Genomic DNA, 23,462 nt, shown 5'->3' on the forward strand with positions numbered 1-23,462 from the left:
AATCATTATGCATCTAACATTCTGAAAGCTCCAACGTTTGATTCTATTGATAATAAAACATACCATCACTGGGCACAGATAGTTCCCACTGTGGCTAACCTTAATGCTTGGCTATATGGTCTCAGTTAATATTAAAATATTAAAGTTGCAACCATTTGAAAATATAATGAAAAAATTAAACAAACTTGAATTTTACTCATTTCAACCCATCTCTAAATTCAAATATTTACCAATTTGCTTTTTCTTTTCATTATTGCCCTTTTCAATATAGACATTAGGATGTGTGTATTTGTGTATGAGCAGATATTCATATTTTCAGACACATACTTAATTTTTTTAATTCCAAATTCACATTTGCCAGATTATATAAAATAAACACAGGTTTTGGTATGCTGATTCTCTACAGTTTAGTACATGCTGTAGATTTTGTTGTCAGAGACTGCCCCCTACAGACACTCTCCCAGCCTAAAGGAAGGAAGGCTAAAAGGAACTAGAATGAGAGTAGTAATCACCAGAGCATCAATCTCCCCATTCAATCCTAGCAGAGCACTCCTTGGAAAAAGCCACTCTTACTCAAAAAGCTCTCACTCCAAGGCTCATTTTGACAATAAAACCAATATACCTTGACACGTATCAGTTGACACTCTCTTTGGGTTCTTCTTAGAAATATCTCTCCCTTACCCCCTTCCTCTCTCATTCTCTCCTGTGCACGCACACACACAAAGTGAAAGGAAGATACACTTAAGAAAAAGACAAACACTTGACTTGTGGAGAGTAGAAGTGTGGAAGTAGGACTTCACTTTACAATCCATGTCTGTCTGAATTGTTGAAGTTCTTTTTAAAAAGTAGATATGATTTTTATAATTAAAAAAGTTTTTTTTTTTTTTTTTTTTTGCTGTACGCGGGCCTCTCACTGCTGCGGCCTCTCCCGTTGCGGAGCACAGGCTCCGGACACACAGGCTCCGCGGCCATGGCTCGCGGGCCCAGCCACTCCGCGGCATGTGGGATCTTCCGGGATCGGGGCACGAACCCGTGTCCCCTGCATCGGCAGGCGGACTCTCAACCACTGCGCCACCAGGGAAGCCCAAAAAAGTTTTTAGAAATAGAATAAAAAATTTAAAAGACAATACAGGAGGATCTTTATAACCTTGGATATAAAGGAAATTCTTTAAAAAGAAAAAGAAGCAATTATCTAAAAAGAAAAGATTAACAAAATTGAAAAGATTAATAAACTAACTATGATAAAACTAAGGCCTTCTATTTACCAAAAGACAGCATAAAGAAAGTGAAAAGAGAAGTTACAAGCTGGGAGAAAAGATTTGTAGCATATGTAACTGAGCAAGAATATCTAAAAAATACTTATAAATTAATAAGAAAAAGTGAAACAACACAATAGAAAAATGAGCAAAAGAACAGAACAGGCACTTCATCAAAAGAGGAAAGCTGAATGGCTAAGCAAGAGGTATACTGGGATTTGTTTTATTAGAATTATTTACTCTTTATATGCTGTAATATTCTTTTGTATCATCATTACTTAATGAAACAATTTTTTAAACCTAGGTTTTCAAATTAAAAAAAGAAAGAAACAGGAGCGACCTCTTTATTAAGTAAAGCTGGTACCTTTAACATTGGGCCTAATGTAAGAGAGCAGATTGAGGTCCCCTGGATTCTCAAGCAGTGTCCTGGCTGCTCCTTCTAATCCCAGCTGCTTTGCCCTCTGGGCTTTGGTGCCCTTGCTCCCAGTTTTATATGGTGCTGACTAGGAAAAAAAGTCAGAAAACATACCAAATTATTCAGTTTTAAAACACAAAAGTTAAAATTAGGACACAAAATTAGAGGACATGTGAGAATGCTAAAGACATCCTCTTCTCAACCCTTTCCACTTCCTTCAAAGATTAATGCTAACAGAGAGTACAAGTTGTATGAAAACAGTTGTTCCTTATCAGACTCTTTATACTTTTCTACATGCTTACAGTTAGCTATCTGCTTGGATTCACTCATCCCACAAACTCAGTGCTTGGACTGCCAGTCCAAGTCCTCAACTGCAAGTCCTCAACTGCAAGTCCTCAACTCAAGCAAGCTCCTCTAAAAGATGTCCTCACACAATGGTTCTACTTCTTAGTCCACATTCACTCCTCTACCCACTGCCCCCTGGCTTCTCTTTCCACACACCTTGCTGAAAGTGGTATCACAAAGATCCACAATGATCCCCTAATTACCAAATATACATTTTTCAGTCCTTATCTTGCCAAAACTCCCTGCTATATTTAATTACTTAACCATCGATCATTACCTCCTTCTATGACTCTCTTCCTTAATCTTTTATGGGTATCATCATCTCCCAATTCTCTTCATACTTCTCTGACTATTCTTTCCATGCCTCCTTCTTAGGCTCTCCCTTCCTCCACCCATGCTTCAAAAGTTAGTGTTCCTCAATGGTCTATCCTGACCTGCTTACCCCATGATCTCTCCTTGAGTGAAATCTTCCATTTTCATGGTTCCAAATACCAATTACATGCTGCAGACACTCACATCTATGTCTCCAGCTCAGCACACTCTCCCTTAAGCTTATGCTTCTATTACCTACTCTCATTTTTCCCCACTCGACTGGGAATTCCTTGAAGACAAGGACTATGTATTAGTCATCTTTGTATTGGGTTGGCCAAAAAGTGCCTTCGGTTTTTAAGTAAAAATAAAAGAAATTTTTCATTTTCACCAAGAACTTTATTGAACAACATATTCACCCTTTTGTTCCACTATCTTCTGCTATTTTTTAGGCAGAATTCCATCTTCCCAAACCTTTTTTTTTTTTTTTTTTTTTTGCAGTACGTGGGCCTCTCACTGCTGTGGCCTCTCCCGCTGCGGAGCACACGCTCCAGACACGCAGGCCCAGCGGCCACGGCCCACGGGCCCAGCCGCTCCACGGCACGCGGGATCCTCCCAGACCGGGGCACGAACCCGCACCCCCCGCATCAGCAGGCAGACTCCCAACCACTGCGCCACCAGGGAAGCCCACCAAAACTTTTAATCTTTTTGAGCAAAGAACTGTTCCAGGTGCCTTTTACAGTCTTCCAGGGAATTGAAATTTTTTCCATTAAGAGAATTTTGTGAAGACCGAAATAAATGGAAATCCGAAGGTGCAATGTCTGGCGAATATGGCGGATGAATCAGAACTTCCCAGCCAAACTGTAACAGTTTTTGCCTGGTCATCAAAGAAACATGCGGTCTTGCATTGTCCTGATGAAAGGTTATGCGTTTTCTGTTGACTAATTCCAGATGCTTTTCGTCGAGTGCTGCTTTCAGTTGGTCTAATTGGGAGCATTAGTTGTTGGAATTAATCATTTGATTTTCCAGAGAAGCTCATAATAGAGGACTCTCTTCCAATCCCACCATATATACATCACCTTCTTTGGATGAAGACCAGCCTTTGGTGTGGTTGGTGGTGGTTCATTTCACTTGCCCCACTATCTCTTCTGTTCCACATTGTTGTACAGTATCTACTTTTCATTGTCCGTCACAATTTGTTTTAAAAACAGAACGTTTTCATTACGTTTAAGTAGAGAACCGCATGTGGAAGTGCGGTCAAGCAGGTTTTTTTTTGCATAACTTATGTGGAACCCAAACATCAAAGCAATTAACATAACCAAGGTGGTGCAAATGATTTTCAATGCTTGATTTGGATATTTTGAGTATGTCGGCTATCTCCCGTGTGGTATAATGTTGACTGTTCTCAATGAATGCCTTGATTTGATCGCTATCAACTTCAACTGGTCTACCCAACTGTGGAGCACTGTCCAGCGAGAAATTTCTAGCACGAAACTTCACAAACCACTTCTGACATGTTTGATCAGTCACAGCACCTTCTCCAAATGCTGCACAAATCTTTTTTTGCACAAATCTTTTTTTGCATTTCAGTTGCATTTTTACCTTTCTTGAAATAATAAAGCATAATATGCTGAAAATGTTGCTTTTTTCCTTCCATCTTTAATATTAAAATGGCTACACAAAAATTCACCAATTTTGATGTCTTTTTTTTAAATGCACGCTGATATGACAGCTGTCACATACAATCTAACAAAATTGTTTTGAATGAAGTTAAAGACAACTAAGTGCTACTAGAGCCATCGTATGGGAAAAAACGATCGAACCTTTTGGCCAACCCAATAAATCCAAGTGCCTATCACAAAAAAGCACTTAATAGATATTTATTGAATAAAGAATATTTTGTTGAATTAAATAATGATGGTGGCTGATGACTTTAGCTTTTTATTGATGACTTTAGCTTTTTATTTCCAGCTCTTTAACTATAAGACCCAAATCATAATATACTCAGTTAAGTATTACATTAAAAGATAAAAAGGATTCCTTACCACGTGTTCTAGTTCTTCAAAAGTTTTACAGTTCAGCAAGGCTTTTAACAAGCACTCAGACATCTTCCCCTCCTTCTTAATTTTTTGGATTGTGTTGTAAGTCTTCTTCGCAACAGCCCTGAAAATAGAAACTTTTATAATATACAAGACCTATATGTTAAAACTTTCTTTTTGAAGCTATATCAAACTTACAGAAAAGTTGTAGGTAAGGTAAAAAGAACTTCTTTCCCCCTCTGAACCATCTGAGAATAAGTTACCATCATCCCCAAGTATTTTAGTATGTATTTTCTATAAACAAGAATCTTCTCCTATAACCATCAAAAGCAGGTAATTAAAATTGATATTAACATTGATATAATATTGATATATTCTAACCCTCAGATCTCATTTAAGTTTCACCAATTGTTCCTATACATGTCCTTGATAGTGAACTCAGCTAAGAATGGGTTTTATGTAATTGCTATGTGTCTACAGTCTCCTTCAAGCTGAAACAGTATTTCAGTCTCTCCTTGATTTTCAAAGCCTTGATACTTTAGAATGTATTATTATTACAGCCTTTCATCCTATTTCATTACCTGTTACAATTTATAATTTCTGCCTAATAATGGTATTGCTAAAATGATGGGCAAAAGTTAGAGAGATGATAATATAAATTACTAAAAATGATTGATGGAAAAGAAAACTAAATCTACTTATGAAAAAAAAAGAAAGGCAGAAGATTATAAGTTAATGAGGAAGAATATGCAGTCCTTAGATCACACCTCTGTGTCTTCTACATTCCTGGTAGCCCAAGACTGTTTTCAGAGGCTGAAGCCTACCAGGGTCATTTCGACAAAAGGCCAATGACCTACTGGCTTGCATATAAGGGAGAGGAAAGGCATCTTTAGAGAAAGTACAGAAGTTTCTTACTATCCATAATCATAGGATCTTTTTTTTTTTTTTTTGCGGTACGCGGGCCTCTCACTGTTGTGGCCTCTCCCGTCGTGGAGCACAGGCTCCGGACGCGCAGGCTCAGCGGCCATGGCTCACGGGCCTAGCCGCTCCGTGGCATGTGGGGTCCTCCCGGACCAGGGCACGAACCCATGTCCCTTGCATCAGCAGGCGGACTCTCAACCACTGCGCCGCCAGGGAAGTCCCATAATCATTTTTTAATTCACTTTTTTAAGTGACCCTCAGTAAGAAATATATTTTACCTTGCAACCCAGTATATACACATATATGATTTCATATTTAATAAACAGTTATATAAACATATGATAAATAGTTTCATGAACCAATATTTACCTTTACCACAGAAACTGCACTCATATTTTCTATTCTCTATTTCATTTTTGTTAAAGTGGTAATGACCTACTAAATTAGTTTCACTACTCATTTATGAGTAGCAATTAATAGGGTAAAAACCAATGCTCTAGTTAGAGAAAAAGCTGAGCTCAAGAAAAACAGAGACCATACCTCATTACCAAAAAGAAATCTCTGTACAATATAAAAAGATCTTCTAAGTCCTAGTCAATGCCACCACTTACTTGGAGAAATAGTCCTCTACTAATATTTAATGTATTCCTCTATTAATAGATACCCAGGGAATGAACTCTGTTGCAGCTAAAGTGTGTTTTTAGGGAAAAAGAAAATAATAATGTTAATCTTGACATAAAGCTCCTATTTGTCCCCCACCCAATCAAAAATTGGTAGAATACCTTTAATTTTTTTAAGTAAACTATTCTTGCTTGTTTGTGACACTTTCCCCAATTTCAGATCCCAAAACCCTTAAGATTTTCTTCATTACTTTGCCTTCAACCAAACAGAAAGCTTACTTCCAAATTTGCAAATTGCTGGACTTCTAGATGTGGCCTGTAGGTGATTTTGTTTGACCTCAAAATTTTTTTTACATAAAAATTCAGATGATCAGTTTTTCAAAAATAGGAAGATACAGCAATCTGGGTAGAGAACCCCACGTGTTATAATCTGATGGAGATGAGTAGCAGCTGCCCCTCTTAGACAGGACTTGTGATCTCCAGTTTGCGTCCCTTTGTGCTTGATTATACTAGCCTGGCCCTGGGTGATCTGAATCTGAAATCACTTGAATAACTAGTCATTTATATTTCTGGGTTGGCTAATTGATTTTGCCTCTTGATGAAATATAACTTTCCACATATTAGCATTTAAATCTTCCTGGCACTAAAAGAAATTCAACAAAAGGGGTAGAAATGTTAGTGAGAGGCAAGTTCCTCCAAAATCACAGAGGCTTATTAGGCTTGTTCTAAAAATAACCCTTGGTGCTTTTAGAATGGCTTGATGGTAAGATTATATCCAATTTAAATCATATCCTTGTTGAAGAACACACAGAGCAACAACACAGCACTTGGCATGTAAGAGACATGCAATAAATAAATGAATGGTAAAGACTGTTTTAATAAACTCTACTGAATAATAGTTAGTTTTATAGCCTTTACATGCTTATTTCTGAGTTATTACAATAAATCCAGAGGAATAATTTTTTTAAAGAGTGCTTTCCATTCTATAACCATACAAAATTCACAATCCACTAACATTAAATTACCATGCCCTATAAAAGAATAGAAAAAGGAAGTATACATACTTCCTACCAAACTCTATACAGCCAAAGAACTCTCCATTTAGGGATTTCACAGTATTAAGAGGACAGTTTTATGTAAGCTATTGAAGATTTAGACTAAAATGTATTTTTCTGAGTTACCTGCTGGTAGTTCTAATTTTGCCATTATGCAAAATCATTTCTATGAGAGAAGATGACATTCAAACTCATAGGCACAGACTCTTAATAATGCAAACCACCTTTTGCAGATACATGCCCAAGTTATGCATGAACACACCAGCAGAGGGACTCTGCACACCCCTAAATAAGTAAAATGGAGCTGGCTTCCTCTGTCAGAAGGGGACTATATCCAGATTACAATAAATCAAGAAAACAAAATATTGGAACTGTCGAAATATACTATCACTCACTTCCTCACTGTTTCGCCTCATTGGCTCACACACCCTCTTTCCCCTTACACAAAGCTCATCCCTTCCCAGGTTGCTTACCGTAGCTCCTCTAGAGTTTGTTGAACTTCTCTCAAGGAATCAGCATCAAGGTTATTAATAAGCTCTTTTCGATAACGTATAATGAAGGGAATTGTGTTATCATCATTAAAGAGACGAATAATGTTGGCACAAACCCAAAGTTCAATATCAGTTCTCTCAGATAAAACCTGTAAATTAATATTTAGTGATTTAAAACTCTGAAAATTTAATATTTAGTGATTTAAAACTCTGAAAATATAAAACTCTGTATTATAACATATGGTTTAAAATACAGCAATTAAATAATGTTCTCCAGCCACTTAGAAACAAACTGCTGTGGTTTTAAAAAAAGAAGAAAAGGAAATTGTATGAAATATATATATATATACTGACAATCATAGAATAGTCATTTCACTCATTCAATAAAATCCAATCGAAACCACTCTGTATTGCCTGAATTCTACAGGGCTCAAATGAGATATGCATTTTTCATCTCTCAGATTGGCACCAAAGATCAAGGAGATGGTAACTCACTGTGCTGGCATAAGTGATGGGAAAAGGCACTTTCAACTACTGCTAGTGAGAAAGTACAATGGTAAAACCTCTGGAGGAAGAACAGTTTGGCAATATCTATCAAAATTTACAATGCATAAACTCTATGACCCACCAGTTACACTTCTGGAAATTTGTTCTGATATGTTCATACCTCTGGAAAATGATATTATTTACAGTGATATTTTTTGAAGAATTTTTTCCAGTATGGTAGAAGTCAGCAAAAAACAGTCTACAATGGGGACTTGGTAAATAAATTATGATATGCCTGTGGAGCAGAATACCACTCAACGTACTCTTATATGAACGGATATGGAATGAATTACAAGAACTTGGAACATGGCTTATTTTGGGGAAAGGTAACTGGTTGGCTTAGAGCTAGGGCAGGAAGATCCTTCTATATCTTTGGAATTTTGTATCATTCCCATATACTACATATTCAAAATAATTATTTAAAAAAAAACAAGTCTACAGGTTTCAGCAAAAATGTACATGTAAGCAGAAAAGTTCAGAGAAGTCAGCCTGGAGAAGAGAAAGAATAAAATGCAATTTCAGTAACTGTTCTCAAAACCTAAGCCGATTTTTTTAAAGTAAAGTATGAGAGGCATACGCTTTATTATTATTTCAATCTTGATGCTCAAGATATGCCAAAAATGTAAGAAAAAATTCAAAAATTATTAAAGCATTAACATGGTCAACTGCTTAACAAAATCAAGTCAATATATAAAATAGACTGAATTTCAAAACTACAGATGAAATAAATGGCTGAGCTCCAGAGACTATTGAGGATACCCTCATTCCTCTGTGCACTGTATATCCTAAGGCCTACATCTTATCACCCATTCTGAGAATGCCAGCTTTACATCTCCAGCCCTAGCTCTCTTCTGCATGAGCTCTGGACTCATTTAGCCAGCTACCTGACCTACCTCTTGAAATCCTATTAGGTATCTCAGACTTTGCATTCGCAAAAGTGATCTCCCTCTCAAACTTCTTCCTCTTCCAGTTTTCCCCTTATTATGTCCATTCAAATACCAGTTCAGGCCTGAAAACTAAGAGTCTTCAACTCTTTTGACTCCTTTAACTCTTAAATCTACTCTATCATAAGAATCAATCAACTCTAGTGGCAAAATATTTCTTTAGTCTATTACTGCTCTTCATTTCTGCCCTATAGCCCAGTCTACTTCAAGCCAGAATTACTGCAACTGCCTTTTACTATTCTTCTCGCAGCCACAGCAATCTCATCTATGTCAATTTCCATAAAACAACAAGAATTATCTTTTCAAAGTCTATATTGGATCATGTCACCTGACTAGTCAAAACCTTTCAATGATTTCCCATAGCATTTAGAATCCAAAGTCCTTACCATGACCCAAAAAACATGGGCCTCCCTCTCCAACCTCATCTTATCCAGTCTTCCCCTCATTAGAAGCCAGCCCCAATGGGCTGCTCCTAGAACAATGTTCACTTCCTAGAGCAAGCTCAGCTGCTTCCCTCTTCAGAGGCCTTCATGAGGCTGCACCATCATGCAGAAATGCTCTCTTGCTTGCTATCATCCCTGACCCCTACAAAATCATGTTCATTAGTATTTTCTCTCTCAAACCTGTGCCTCTTCCTGATTCCTATTCCAGTTAACATTATCTCCTACCACAGAAACCTTCGGGGATATTGTGGTTAACTCCCCCAACAATACCTCCCCATTATGTAGCAGCTTTGTGGCTGAAGAACAACTCCACCTCCACAGCATTTTGTTCAGTAACCAGTTGTTTTAGAATTACAACAGCCAGAGTTTGGACACAGAGATGAGTCCAGTCAGCAGGAAGCTCAAGATCTGGCTTAGAACTCTGGACCCAGGTACAATTTCTTCCTCGGGAGAAATATGGTTTATACAAGTAGAACCTTGAAGTTGGATGGCAGTGCTAAGAGAATTGTGGAGAGACTGCTGCAGTGCACTTAGGTAGCTTTCCTGTTACCTAAGTCAATAAATCTCCTTTATTGCTTAAGCTAGTTCAAGATAGGTTTTCTCTTATTGCAACCAAAAGCATTCTAATCAATGTCCTCAGTTTCACTGTGTGTTCTCTATCTTGCTCTTCTAATCTGTCACCAAGGAAGCAAACTGAACTTCTAAAATGTCTGTTCTTTCCCCTCAAGCTCCCTTTCTATTATCTTCTTTTATCTAAACCACAGAGCATTTTTTTGTTCTCTATGCATTCCACCCAACCTTTCTGCATTACTACTGATTATACTTCTAAGACACATTTATAAGTCCCTTATTTTTTTCCTCTTTTTCTTCTTTTGAACATAAGCTTCAATGACTCTTTCCTAACTACTAGTAAAAGTCCAACCATTGTAGCATAGTTTTAAAATCCTTTCCCAAGCTTGCTCCCAAATTTCACTGTCCTCACGGAATAAACGATCTAGAACGGAAGATAAAACATTAATATAAGTAAGTACAAATAAAACAGAATATGCCAGGGAATAAGTGGTATAACGTCTTCAGAGAAGAGAACGATCTCCCTGGTGTAATCAAGGAAGGCTTGCTGCAGGGGCAGCATTTCAGCTGGCCCTTGAAAGACAAGATTCTGAAAGATGGACATAAGACACGAAAATGACCAAAATGCTCATTATTTTGGAACTGAGTGATCGTGAGAACCCATGGGCCCCCACTATCCTAAACTAGTTCCGTGATTGTTAACTAAAAGGGGCCCAAGATAGCTAAGACTCCAGACCCGCATCTGAAGTGTACCAGGTCCTGACAAATCCAGAAGCATCATATGTGTTAAGAGAGTGTATACTGCTGCTTATGAAAATTTGCTTCTTGAAATTAAGGATAATAAAACTACATACAAGCAGTCACAACTTTGGGGCCTCCAAATCATCCAATTTCTTCTGTCTTAATTTAGTCAAACGTTTATTTTAGCTCATATTATATACCAATAACCATACCAAGCCAGTAATAAACAAAATGTAAAAAACCAAGTCCCTCTTGCCAAGAAGCTTATAAGCTAGGAAGAAGAAAGACAGTCAAGTAGACAGTTAAAATACAGTGTGATCTGTACTCTGACAGAAGCAAATACAGGCTCTTTGAGAGCACGTGGGAGGAAGAAACAGCTACCTCTGCAGAAATGGAAAAGCAACAAGGGAATGAAGGTATCTCAGGCAGCCAAATGAGGGCAGGAATTCTAGGGAGAGAGAAGAGCGTATCAAAAGCCACTGATGAGGAACCACTGCACATTGAAAAAAATTTCTAGGTTCAGTAATGCTAAAATGTACAAGGCGTATTGAGATGAGTGAGAAATGGAAAAAGGGATGGAGCTAGATGGTGAATGCTAAAAAAAAAGTTTGAACTTTATCCTATACTTAATATCAAGCCACTCAATGACTGATCTGCTCATTACTTGATTTCAGCTGTTGAGTCAACCCCCCCTGTAAACTCCCTTGACATTTTATGAGTCAATGAGATTTGGGGACTAGAGCAGTGGTTCACAACATGTGGTTCCCAAACCAGCAGCATAATCAGGAAACTTGTTAGAAATGTAACTTCTTGAGCCCCACCCCAGATCAACTGAATCAGAACCTCTGGGGTGGGGCCCAGCATCTATGTTTTAGACAGATGAGGCAAACGCCAAAGAAACAGCTAAGCGTTAAAAGCAGAGATCAAACCTTAGGGATGGGCAGGGAACGAGTAAAATTTTTACTTTTAAACTACTACTTATTTCAACTATTATACTTATTACTTTAATAATTTTTATAGTTAACTGGTGAACAGGAATGAGGGTAAAGTAAAAAGGAAGGCAGTCTCGATATTTTTTTCACCTCTAAGACTTAAATAAACACACTTTTTGTGACTGTTGTTGTTTTAAGCTAATACCTGTATAGGGCTTATTATGTTCTACACACTTTTACATATTCAATATTAACTCATTTTACAGATACAAAGACTGAGACCCAAAGAAGTTAAGTAAATTGCCCAAAGTCCCACAAGCTATGTTTCCTTTTCAGAAAATTGATTTGTTTGCAAAGCAAGATGATTTTCTTCAGGCAAAAGTATCAATACAAATTAATCAAATTGCCTTACTTTTCCTCCTAAATCCAACTGCGATGAGACATGATGCCTTCATACTGTCCTCTACTGTCTAAAACCTCGAACAAAATGGCCTTCTCCACAAGTGGCCTGAGAATTTCCTCCTTCAAAACCTATATTCCCATTTCCTCAGTTAAAAAAGAAAACTGCTGGGTATCAACAGCTGAACTATTGCCTTAATCATCCAGGCAGCATTTTTAAAAAACTAGCATCTAAATTAAATGACACTCAAATGAGTAGATTGAGAGAGAATTTTTTATTCAAAATCAAACCAGCAACTGGACACCTCCCTTCTAAAACAGTTTTGATTACTGCTGTTCTCTTTTCCCTTACCTATTCATTTTATTATACCACTTATTTTACCACACACATAAGTTTCCTTAAAGACTGCAAAAGGAAAAACTATGCTGTTAGAAGTCAGAAGAGTGGTTTTAGGCGAGGGGATGGAGGATTGAAAAAGGGTATGAAGGGATTGTAGGGTGCTGGTAATGTTCTGTTTCTTGATCTGAAAGCTTGTTACATGGTTACAATTTTGAACATTCATGAGTTGCATATTTAAGTACAATTTTATATGTATATGCATATATGTATACATATATACATTTCAGAAAGTTTTTTTAAGCCCATAATAAATACCACGAGCTAAATTATAAAAATAAAAAGGGCCAATACAATTTCTTTTCCTTAATCCCTCCTGGAACACACAGGCTGACCTAACAGATGGTGCATGCTTAGGTGTAGAAGTGCAGCGAGAAAGCCAACTCAGAGACACCCGCCTCCTTCCTGTCCCTCTTCCTTCCCCTATTCTTTCATCCCATGTTCTTCTTCACCTACATAATCCCACATCATCTTCTTGCAAGAATGGGGAAAATGGCTAATAAAGGGGTTTTTGCTTGCTTTTCCTCCCTAATTTAGCAAACATTACTAAGATATTCTATATGGCTACTCCACGCCCACCCCCCTCAAAATAAAGACACTACATAACAACAATCACCACTTGGGAGCATTTAATTTTCTCAAAAACTGCTTGTAGCTAGTCACCTCTTCAAATTCTTACAAAGGTTATGGTACTCACAATATATTTGTGTAATGATAAAATATACTTTAACAAAAACTAGTTTCTAATGGCAACCACACATTTGTGGCTTGGGGGAAGGGCTGAAGTAGGTTGTTTCTCAAGGAGTCTGGTGATCGCCAAACCTGATTAGGAAACAGACACACAAAAGTGTGTTTATATGTAAAGTCTACAAATAAGTATTGACAATGTAGTTTTCCCTCCCCAAACAAGGCAGTGATATTCCTGAAAAAGCTGTGGACTTTTCAGAAATGAGAAACACACCTTGAAGAGAAAAAACATTTAGAGGATCAAAGTGTCATGGTGGGCAGGGTCCATGGGGAACAGCACACAAAATGAAGGAAATATAAATGACATTTCCCTCATGCTCAATTAGTAATAATAATTCCTATACAATTAATTTTCATTGACTATTTCTTACTAACTAGGGACTTGTTAGGACTTCCCCAAAGAACTTGGACATACATTTCATTTTGTGACAGATAAAATGCATACCACAGGCATTTCACTAACTCTGGTCCTCACTCAAATGTTCAAAGCCTTCCTGACTATCTGACTTGGCATAGCTGACTCTCTCTCTTCTCAGCCCCTTTCCCCCTAACACCTACCACTATTCTCAAACATGTTTGGAAGCAGGAATGCAGTGCTAAGATAGAATGATTCTCTCTCCGGCTTATAGAGAATAAAAAGTATAGGACAGGAAGTCCACATACACTAAAAGGCTTGCCCGTAAAAGTAACTCAAGGTTAGACAAGGATGACTGTATCTGGTTAAATTTTTTAAAAACCCAAACATGTAAATCACACCTAAAGTTCCCCGGGCAAGTTCCCTAAACCGATCCAGAAAATGCTGAGCGTACTAGTTGTCCTCAGGGTGCTCAGCGAGGGCGGCAGCTGAGGCAACCGCCTCTCCCGACTCACAAGCAAGGAGTGCCACATTCTGAGTACAGGCTTGTTTGAGCTGTCAAAAATCACTTTCAGTAAGGAGGAGGAGAAAAAATGCTTGGAATTGAAAAGAAAGACAAGCACACCCATATTACCCAAATAATATGGCCAAAGGCCATAAAAATAGTTCCAGGACCTGAAAACTTGCTTCCATTTGATATTCAAACAACACAACCATGGACACTGCTGCTACCGATTTACAAATGAAGCTTTTACTCCTGGCTGCTCTTCTGCCACTCACCCTCTGGCAGTTGGGAACCTGTTCTCTCCGTACACTTTTCCCTCCTCACAAGCTTAAACTAATGGTAAATGAATTGTGGAGCTGTCATCTTCCACCTTCAGTGAAGAAGCAGGGAAATCTGGTCTGTTGAGAAGAAATAACAACTCAGACAAACAGAGAAGGGGCAAAAATGGGTGATCATGAAACCTCTGAAAGAGAGAAAACTGAGAAAATGACTTCCTCAAGTCCTCAGTTTTCCAATTTTTGGTTCAAGGCCTTTAGGAGACTCGATCACACTTTGTCCCTTGCATCTCTGAAAGGGCCCTGGTCCTTGGTAATAAACTCTTTTCTGCTTAAGCTCATTAGAAGCAGGTTTCTATTACTTGTAACCAAGAGACAGCTGGCAAAGGTAGGGTCATTTTCATCTCTTTCTCTGTTACACAGATTAGGAGATAGGGACGTGAAGCAAAGTTTCATAGAATAAGTAGCCCTTGACTTCCTTTTGTAAAACTTATTTCCACAGTTCAAGAGATTTCCTGGGCTTTGAAACCCTCCTCTCTCCCTCTCTCTCTCCCTCCCTCCCTCCCACTCAGGGTCAACTACTAAAGGTAGATCTATGTCAACAGCAGAGGTAAGCTTAAAAGTAAAGAAGAGAAGGGAAGTGGGACACATCCACCTGCCCATGTAGGTCTGGACTGGAACCAAGGAGTCTGCCTGTTAAGAAAGGCTTCAGGGTGACATGGCTCACGGGCCTAGCCGCTCCGCAGCATGTGGGATCTTCCCGGACCTGGGCAAGAACCTGTGTCCCCTGCATCAGCAGGCGGACTCTCAACCACTGTGCCACCAGGGAAGCCCAAACCAACCTTTTAAAACAATTCTTTGTAGGCCTAAATGAAAAAAGAAAAAGAAGGCATAGAAAGGAGCCTAATTATACTGTCTCTCCAGGAAACTCTGAACTGTTCAGGAACAAGAAGGAGAAGAAAGCTATGAGGCAACATTCTATTCCTTAATAAGTCAGAGAGAAGAAAAATCATAATTAAAAATGACTGGTGATGTTCGACTAATAGGTAATAGAAAAGGCAGCATGGATAAAAAGAAGTTCCTCTGAAAAAAAAGGTACACACAGACAATCCCAGACTGAGAAGTAGTATTACCCAGCAGAGGCGCCAAGCTCTAGAGCAGTAGTTCACAGCAGAGGAAGAAGTACACATCAAATCACCATGGGGCAGACAATAAGGAGGGAGGTTATCCCCATTTACACTGAGGGGCACTGCTATGATTAAGTCTGAACCGTTCCCAGAGTGTGCTGGGACAGATAAGAGGTTGAGAATCACTGTTTAAGAGTCACTCTTCAGGTCTTCTCTACCATCCCCAAAGCCAGCCAAAGAAACTGGGAGAAATCCAATTTCTCCTGTAGTAAGAAATATAATTATGGCAGCTCAAGTTAGAATTTGGGTAAAATTTTCCTTTAAGAAATTACTAGGCCTTGTTCATAGTCTATTACAACATTACACTAAAAGTTAAACAGATGTACTAATGGTCAGTGACTTAATCACTTGCACTGCTTTTATAGGCAATACAGTCCAAGTGCAAAGCAAAAACTTAACAAGGAACTTAGGAGGGCCCAATCTGTTGATGCAATCTGTGTATATAGGACATGTTCACTAGAACACCAAGGCGGGGATCTACCTTGCCTGAGGTCACAGCTTTTAGCTAAAGAACTGAGGACAATAAGCAATAATACCGAACCGCGTATCCAGGGAAGGAACCAGTGGGCAAAGCCTCCAGAGACCACTGGCAAAAGTGAAAAGAGAACTGAAAACTCCCAGCCCTTCCCTAGCCCCATCTCAAGTCAAAAAGAAAGGAATCAAACAAATTGAAGTGACAGAAAGAGGCTGCACATACCTGTACTATGTCCCAGTTCATTTCCACCTCCTCCTTAATATTGTTGGCATTTGCTGGAAACCTGACAGGCTGCCCCTGAGGACACATTTCTGTCTTCACTTTCTTCAAAGGGGGCTGACTGCATGTGAAGCCATCTTCACTCTCCTCCTTCTTGCACCCACCTTCCCACGTGGCGCTTGTGGATGGTGTCTCTGTGCTGTTACTCCCGCTCTCTAAGCTGCTGGCTTTGTTGGTTTCTTCATCAGCTTTCAGCTTTTTGGTCCTCCGAGCTGACGGTGACTGAGCTGAATTTTTCCGTTTCATCTTTGCTGTTTTCAGAGCCTGCACAGTCTCCAATTTATTTTTTCTGTCTTCCAAATCAACATCAGCAATAGGCACAGAGCTATTCTATCAAATCACAAAGAGATCACACATGAATTAGATGATAAAAACCAATGGCTCTGGAATATTATTCAGCAATGAAAAGGCACAAATTGTAGACATACACAATAATTTGGAAGAATCTCAAGGAAATTATGTTGAGTGGAGGGAAAGCACCAATCTCAAAAAGTTACATACTATGTGATTGCATGCATACAATATTCCTGAAAAAATTAGTGGTTATTGGGGGTCAGAGATGGGGGTGGAGGTTGGGAGGGAGGTGGGTATGACAATAAAAGGGCAATACTAGGGATCCTTATGATAGGACTGTCCTGTGTGGTGGACACACAGACCTATACATACTGTAAAATTGCATAGAACTAAATATACACATATACATACACACATATAAATGAATACAAATAAAACTGAAGAAATCGAAATAAGACCAGTGGATTTATCAATGTCAATATCCTGGCTGTGATATTTAACTATAGTTTTACAAGATGTGACCATAGGGGGAAATGTGATAAAGGGTACATGATATCTCTCTGTATTATTTTCACAACTGCAGGTGAAGGTTTAATTTTTTTAAATAAGTGGAGAATAGGTGTACACCTGGCAGAAAAACCAAGATTTAAAACTTGCAATCAAAAGTCAACACTTTAGAGGGAGAAGAGTAACACTCACAGGTTCATAAAACTCAACATGCTACACCTGCCACCAGTTTATGCAGAAAGAGAACAGAAAACATGGCAGGACAGCAGGGTAGTACCAGGCATTTTTCCTTAGTAAGAGGCTGCACAGCAGTACATGCAGGTGTCCAAGGGCTACTCTCTGCACCACCCACCCCTCCCCCAAGGTGACAACTCAGGTGTGAAGCAATGACATCTGGCACTCATTTTGAGACTAGAGTAGTAAATAAGATACAGACCCTGCCCCGTGGAGTTCACAATTTCGCAAGCTAGCCTGTTTTCAGTTACCTAAGTGATGTAGGTGGCACAAACTCAAACAAAAGAACTGCTCCCAAACTAAATTTCAGTCAATATTGAATTTTCTCTCCTATCAGATAATTTTCCATAATTACTGACTACTGAAAATACTGGGAACTATAATAAAGAGCACACCCCCTCCATCCTAAGGCTCACCCATCACCACCTAATCTGGAAATGATATATAATACATTAAATAGCCCTCCAAGTATTACATTTTTAATTGGAACATATAAAAATAGAATGCCTCCTCAAGTCCATAAGAGTTGATAATAACTTGATCAAATTAATTGACATAGCTAAAGAATGTGTCAATCATACAGAGTTGTCAGCCCTAGAGGAACAGAAAAAGGAGAACTGTAGAAAGCAAATACGATCAGCATTCTAAGTAACATACAAAGAAGAGGAAAGGTTAGCAAACAGATTCTGAGTAATTTGCTCCCAATGGTTCAGACAGCCCTCCTGTGAGATGGATACATCAGACTACCTTAGACTCATGCAGTTAAAACATTCAGTTCTCATTGTGACAAGGACAGTACCTCGACCACAGAAGGCATTCAATAAACCCAAGTGAATATTTATCTAATTCTCCTATTCTGAGCCCATGCTCATCAAGTAAATTTCTGATTATTATTTAATTCCCTACTTACTTCAGCCTCCAACGAGACACAGTGCTCGTCTTAAGAATTTAACTCCTTGCGACGGTTATATCCAACTATTAATTATTAAACCAGCACTCTGGTTTTACACGCCACTCTTATGAGCATGGCTGATGCAAAAACACCCACGAGAGATATATCGGTTCCTGAAATGCTGACAAAATCATGTTCTTGACTTAGAAACCCAGTTCCATTACTCACTATCTGTGATCCATGAGCAAGTCACTTAACATCTCTCCCCTTGGCTTTCTGGTCTATAAAATCAGGATAATTACAGCACCTGCCTCAAGGGATTGTTGTGAAGATTAAGTAATATCATGCAAATGCAGTGCTGAACATGCCCCCTGGCTAACGGTAAGCAATCAAATATCTGCTGTTACCACCATCATTACCGTGACTACCACACCCAGACTACCTCCCAGGAGAGAGAAAAGGAAGTAGATGAAGAAATAAAGAAAAAGTAAAATGACTAAGGGGGGGGGGGTTAAAGTAAGAGGAAAAAAAGAAAAGCCAGCAGTCAAAAATTAGACACTTAAAGGTATCTTCTCTGGAGTCTCCAGGCAAAATTTACCTAGGGTTTCTTAGTGTTGTTCATAGACCCCTGAGACCCTTTCAGGGGGTCTGCAAGGTCACAACTATTTTCATAATAATGCCAAGGCACTGTCTGACATTTCACAGATGGTGCAAGAGCAATGGTAGCAAAAAAACAAGGCAGTGGCACCAAGCTGTACTAGCAATCGCTGTTCCCTTCACTGTCACACACTTGCAATAAAACAATGTCAGCTTCACTTAAGAATGAAGCAGTAAAAGTTATTAATTTTTAAAATTTCAGTCCTTGAAAGCACACCTTTTCCATAGTCTGTACTGAAAGGTACATGAAGCACAAATGTACACATAAAGCACTTCTGCTGCAGGCCAATGCATACTGACGTGCACTGGTTGTCTCACAGTCAATCAATTAGTGAACCAGTATTTTCCAAATGACCAACACATAATGTTACAAAATCATGCATAGGTAAAAGAGCCATTCAAACAACACAGACCAATGGACTTTAATGTAATAGAATATAGTATGGTTACAGATTCCACAAGGAAACCTTTTAAACTATCACTTACTGAGTTTTGGTATAGTATAAAATACTATCTACAATTATCTGAAAAGGCTATTAAAACACCATTCCCGGGCTTCCCTGGTGGCGCAAGTGGTTGAGAGTCCGCCTGCCGATGCAGGGGACACGGGTTCGTGCCCCAGTCTGCGAGGATCCCACATGCCGCGGAGCGGCTGCGCCCGTGAGCCATGGCCGCTGAGCCTGCGCGTCCGGAGCCTGTGCGCCGCAACGGGAGAGGCCACAACAGTGAGAAGCCCGCGTACCACAGGAAAAAAAAAAAAAAAAAAAAAAAACACCATTCCCTTTTCCAAATACACATCTATGTGGAGGCTGGGATTCCTTTTTTATTTCAAATATCTCCTAGTAAATCAGACATTAAAGACATTTGCAAAAATGTAAAACAATGTCATTATCATTAAATTTTTTGTTGTTTTGGGGAAAATATATACTTATTTTTCATTAAAACATGTTATTTGCATTAACATGTAATAGGATTATTTTTTTTAAATTGATGAATATTTTCTCATTTTTAATTTCTAATATGGTAAATATTTACAGATACAACCCACCTAAGCAAAAGTTCCTTGGGGTCTTCAGTAAGTTCTAAAAGTGTAAAGGAGTCCAAAGACCAAAAATTTTGAAAAAAGTGAATCCAAACATGTTTAGATCAAAACACAGATCAATAACATATGGAAAGGGCTTCCCTGGTGGTGCAGTGGTTGAGAATCCACCTGCCAATGCAGGGGGCACAGGTTCGAGCCCTGGTCTGGGAAGAGCCCACATGCCGCAGAGCAACTAAGCCCATGCGCCACAACTACTGAGTCTGCACCCTAGAGACTGTGAGCCAAAACTACTGAAGCTCATGCGCTGAGAGCCTGTGCTCTGCAGCAAGAGAAGCCACTGCAATGAGAAGCCCGCGTGCCACAACAAAGAGTAGCCTCACTTGCTGCAACTAGAGAAAGCCTGTGTGCAGCAACGAAGACTCAACGCGGCCAAAAATAAAATAAATAAATAAATAAATAAACAAACAAACAAAAATATGGAAATAACTCTCCTTTTTTTTTTTTCCTTCAGGGACTTTATTTTATTTTGCGGTACGCCTCTCACTGTTGTGGCCTCTCCCGTTGCGGAGCACAGTCTCCGGACGCGCAGTCTCAGCAGCCATGGCTCATGGGCCCAGCCGCTCCGCGGCATGTGGGATCTTCCCGGACCGGGGCACGAACCCGTGTACCCTGCAGTGGCAGGTGGACTGTCAACCACTGTGCCACCAGGGAAGCCCCATAACTCTCCATTTTTAAAGCTTCTAAGATTCTACAGCCTTCCTCAGTGACATACTCAAGTTTAATAATCCATGAAAATATTTTTCCTCCTTATATTTAACCTGAATCTTTGACACACTGAAAAATCACAGTTCATTATCTTTTGCCTTCATGGGTTTTTTAATCACTCTTAACACTTCAAATGGTAATTATGTAGCCTATAACTAAACCCAGAACTCCAGGAAGAATCTGACCATTCTTTTTTTTTGCTATCTCTGAAAGTCGTAAACTTTCTAAATCAAAGAAGTGGCTCATTGTAAATATCTTTACCAGTTGAATCAGTCAGCAGGCCTTGGTCTTGACCTTGTGTTGTATTGCGTGAGCTTGACAGATAGCTGGAAAGGGATATGGAGTCGAGGGAAGGCTTCTTAAAAGTTAGATGTAAAAGAGCATTTTCAACTCTGTAGCAATTGAGGAAGAAAGTTGACAAGAGAAAAGAAAGGAGATGACAGAGGGAACAGAGACCTTGCACAAGAGTGGATGAGATCGTAAGCCCAAGCGGCGAACCAATCCTTGGTAGGAGGAATGACATTTCCTCCACAGCAATAGGACAGAAGGTGAACACAAATATAGATAGCTTGGTCGTGAGAAAAGTGGAAACTTCATATATTTTCAAATAAATAAAAGGCAATGTCATCAGCTGAGTGACAGAAGAGAAAGGAATTTAGGAAGTTTAAGAAAAGAGAAAAAGGTGGAAAAACAAACCTGCTGAAGAAAAATGAGGTTACCAAGTATTTCTGATGCAATTTTGAGGTCTGACATTATGAATCTAAAGTAAAACAAATTAGGTCACTGGTGAGACTGTTTTCCACAATGGTTAGCTGCTCAGTGCAGGCAGGAGAGGCTATGGCTCACCCAGTGCTGGGGTTTAATCAGCCATGTAGGATCGAATAAAAGAAGGGCAAAATGGTGAGACTATCCAATAAAAAGTGATGATGTAATCTAGGCTAGATTAGGTAGGAAAAGAAAAGGGCTGATGGACAGTGACAGAGCCCTAGAGTCAAAGACTTAGGTAATGGATCTCAACTCTGGCTGTACATAAAAATCACATGAGGAGCTTTAAGAAAACAATACCACTGGCGCCAAGGCCTACCTCCAGAATTCTTTCCAGATTTAACTGGTTTGCAAAAGGGGCCTGGGCACTGGTTTTTTTTTTTTTTTTTTTTCAAGTTCCCTAGGCTGAGAACTACTGATGAGAAGTTGTGACAAATTTGCAAAATTGCGGCAGTAAGGGCACCTGAGCAAGTAAGCTGGAAAAACAGGAAATGAGCTGATGGTACAAAAGTGAGATAGGAGGAAAAGAAATGTCAGCGGTAGCACAGCTTCTGGTCATGACAAGATTCAGGTTGAGCTCACAAGAGGTGTGGTGAGGGCAGAGAAGAAAAAGGCACTGGAGGTGGGGAGGTTAAAGAACCAGGAACACAGGGTATTAGAAGGCTCATCCAAGTGGAGGGGGGTATCGCTGAGAATAGTGACAGAAGATGTAGAGAGGAAGATACAAAGCAGGAGCTAAAGTCTTCAAAGAATGAAGAGGAATGGCCAGTGGATTGGCAAATTACAGCAACATGGAGAGGAAGAGACTGAGTAATGATGGATTTTGTCTACAATGTTTGCTAACAATAGATTTTAAAATTATTAAGAGGCTACCAATTGTATCTTCACCCAAAACCAATTCTAGCTCCACCTAATTAGGGTTTTCAATTATTTTGTTCGGTGGTGGTTACACAAGAACAAGATGCCAAACCAATGAAATGAAATAGTCTAACATGCTCCATGTGCTATGATTGAGCCAGAAAACTTGTGGAATATCTCTTAAGTGAGAGACTTTCCATGTGAATTCCCTTTTTCCCTTTAAAAGAAATACACATATACCAAGCACCATGGGAAGGATCAAGAAGTCACCATGACAAGAGTTCTTAAGCTGTATGCTCTTGAACCATACTTTAAAACTTATGTGTAGGGCCTCCCTGGTGGCGCAAGTGGTTGAGAGTCCGCCTGCCGATGCAGGGGATACGGGTTCGTGCCCCGGTCTGGGAGGATCCCATATGCCGCGGAGCGGCTGGGCCCGTGAGCCATGGCCGCTGAGCCTGCGCGTCCGGAGCCTGCGCGTCCGGAGCCTGTGCTCCGCAACGGGGGGAGGCCACAACAGTGAGAGGCCCGCATACCGCAAAAAAAAAAAAAAAAACTTATGTGTACATTTTACTGAAGAGAAGGTTCATAACTATAATCAAATTCTCAAAGGGTTTGTAACCCCAATACAAAGAACCCCGGAACTAAGAGATATTTCCTAATTAGGCAGTCAAGCTACTTTTAAGTGCAGCTATGCCATGCTCAACGAAAAACCTACAAATTCTGCCAACAAGTCAATACTTTCTCAGCTATAGGTAAAGCCTACCCACCCACCCACTAAAAGTGTGTTCAGTGAAAAGCTTGCATGCAAAGATGAAGAAACAGAGGTGCTGGCTGATAGGAGAAAAGATCGATTCAAGTGCCCTATCCAAGGGCACAGCAAGGTACAATGTAATGTCCCCTCTATACACGATAAATGAGTCCCTGGGAAGTCAGGCATCCACTGCATATTAAAAGAGTATTCTTTTAAATGAACTAGGGAAGCTGTTATTTAAAGGAATACCACAGTGAATGATTTTGGAAATGCATAATCCTTTCGGTACTGCAACAGAGCCTATAATTTATTGTTGTTGGTTTTTTTAATCCAGATTGGTGTAGCTACAGTGTTTGCTTACAGCAAGATATACATAAGTGCCAGTTGATAAATATTCCTTCTGCTCCAACACGGTGGATCTGATGGTAAATACTATTAAGGCCCCTGGCAG

General features: G+C 39.4%; 1 protein-coding gene across 4 annotated transcripts in view; it reads right to left on the bottom strand.

Moving 5' to 3' along the window:
• The window catches only part of SRBD1 (S1 RNA binding domain 1), a 226,706-nt gene that overhangs the window by 196,448 nt on the left and 6,796 nt on the right, over nucleotides 1-23,462 (bottom strand). For all 4 annotated transcript variants that reach the window (XM_060117692.1, XM_060117691.1, XM_060117694.1 and 1 more), the window contains exons 4-7: nucleotides 16,190-16,576; nucleotides 7,434-7,600; nucleotides 4,371-4,488; nucleotides 1,621-1,759 (exon numbers count right to left, since the gene is read on the bottom strand). In XM_060117692.1, coding sequence (XP_059973675.1) covers nucleotides 1,621-1,759; nucleotides 4,371-4,488; nucleotides 7,434-7,600; nucleotides 16,190-16,576 — 811 coding nt within the window. The remainder of the gene's footprint in view (nucleotides 1-1,620; nucleotides 1,760-4,370; nucleotides 4,489-7,433; nucleotides 7,601-16,189; nucleotides 16,577-23,462) is intronic.

Source organism: Mesoplodon densirostris, chromosome 14 (assembly GCF_025265405.1).
Source record: "Mesoplodon densirostris isolate mMesDen1 chromosome 14, mMesDen1 primary haplotype, whole genome shotgun sequence".
Taxonomy (NCBI): Eukaryota; Metazoa; Chordata; class Mammalia; order Artiodactyla; family Ziphiidae; genus Mesoplodon; species Mesoplodon densirostris.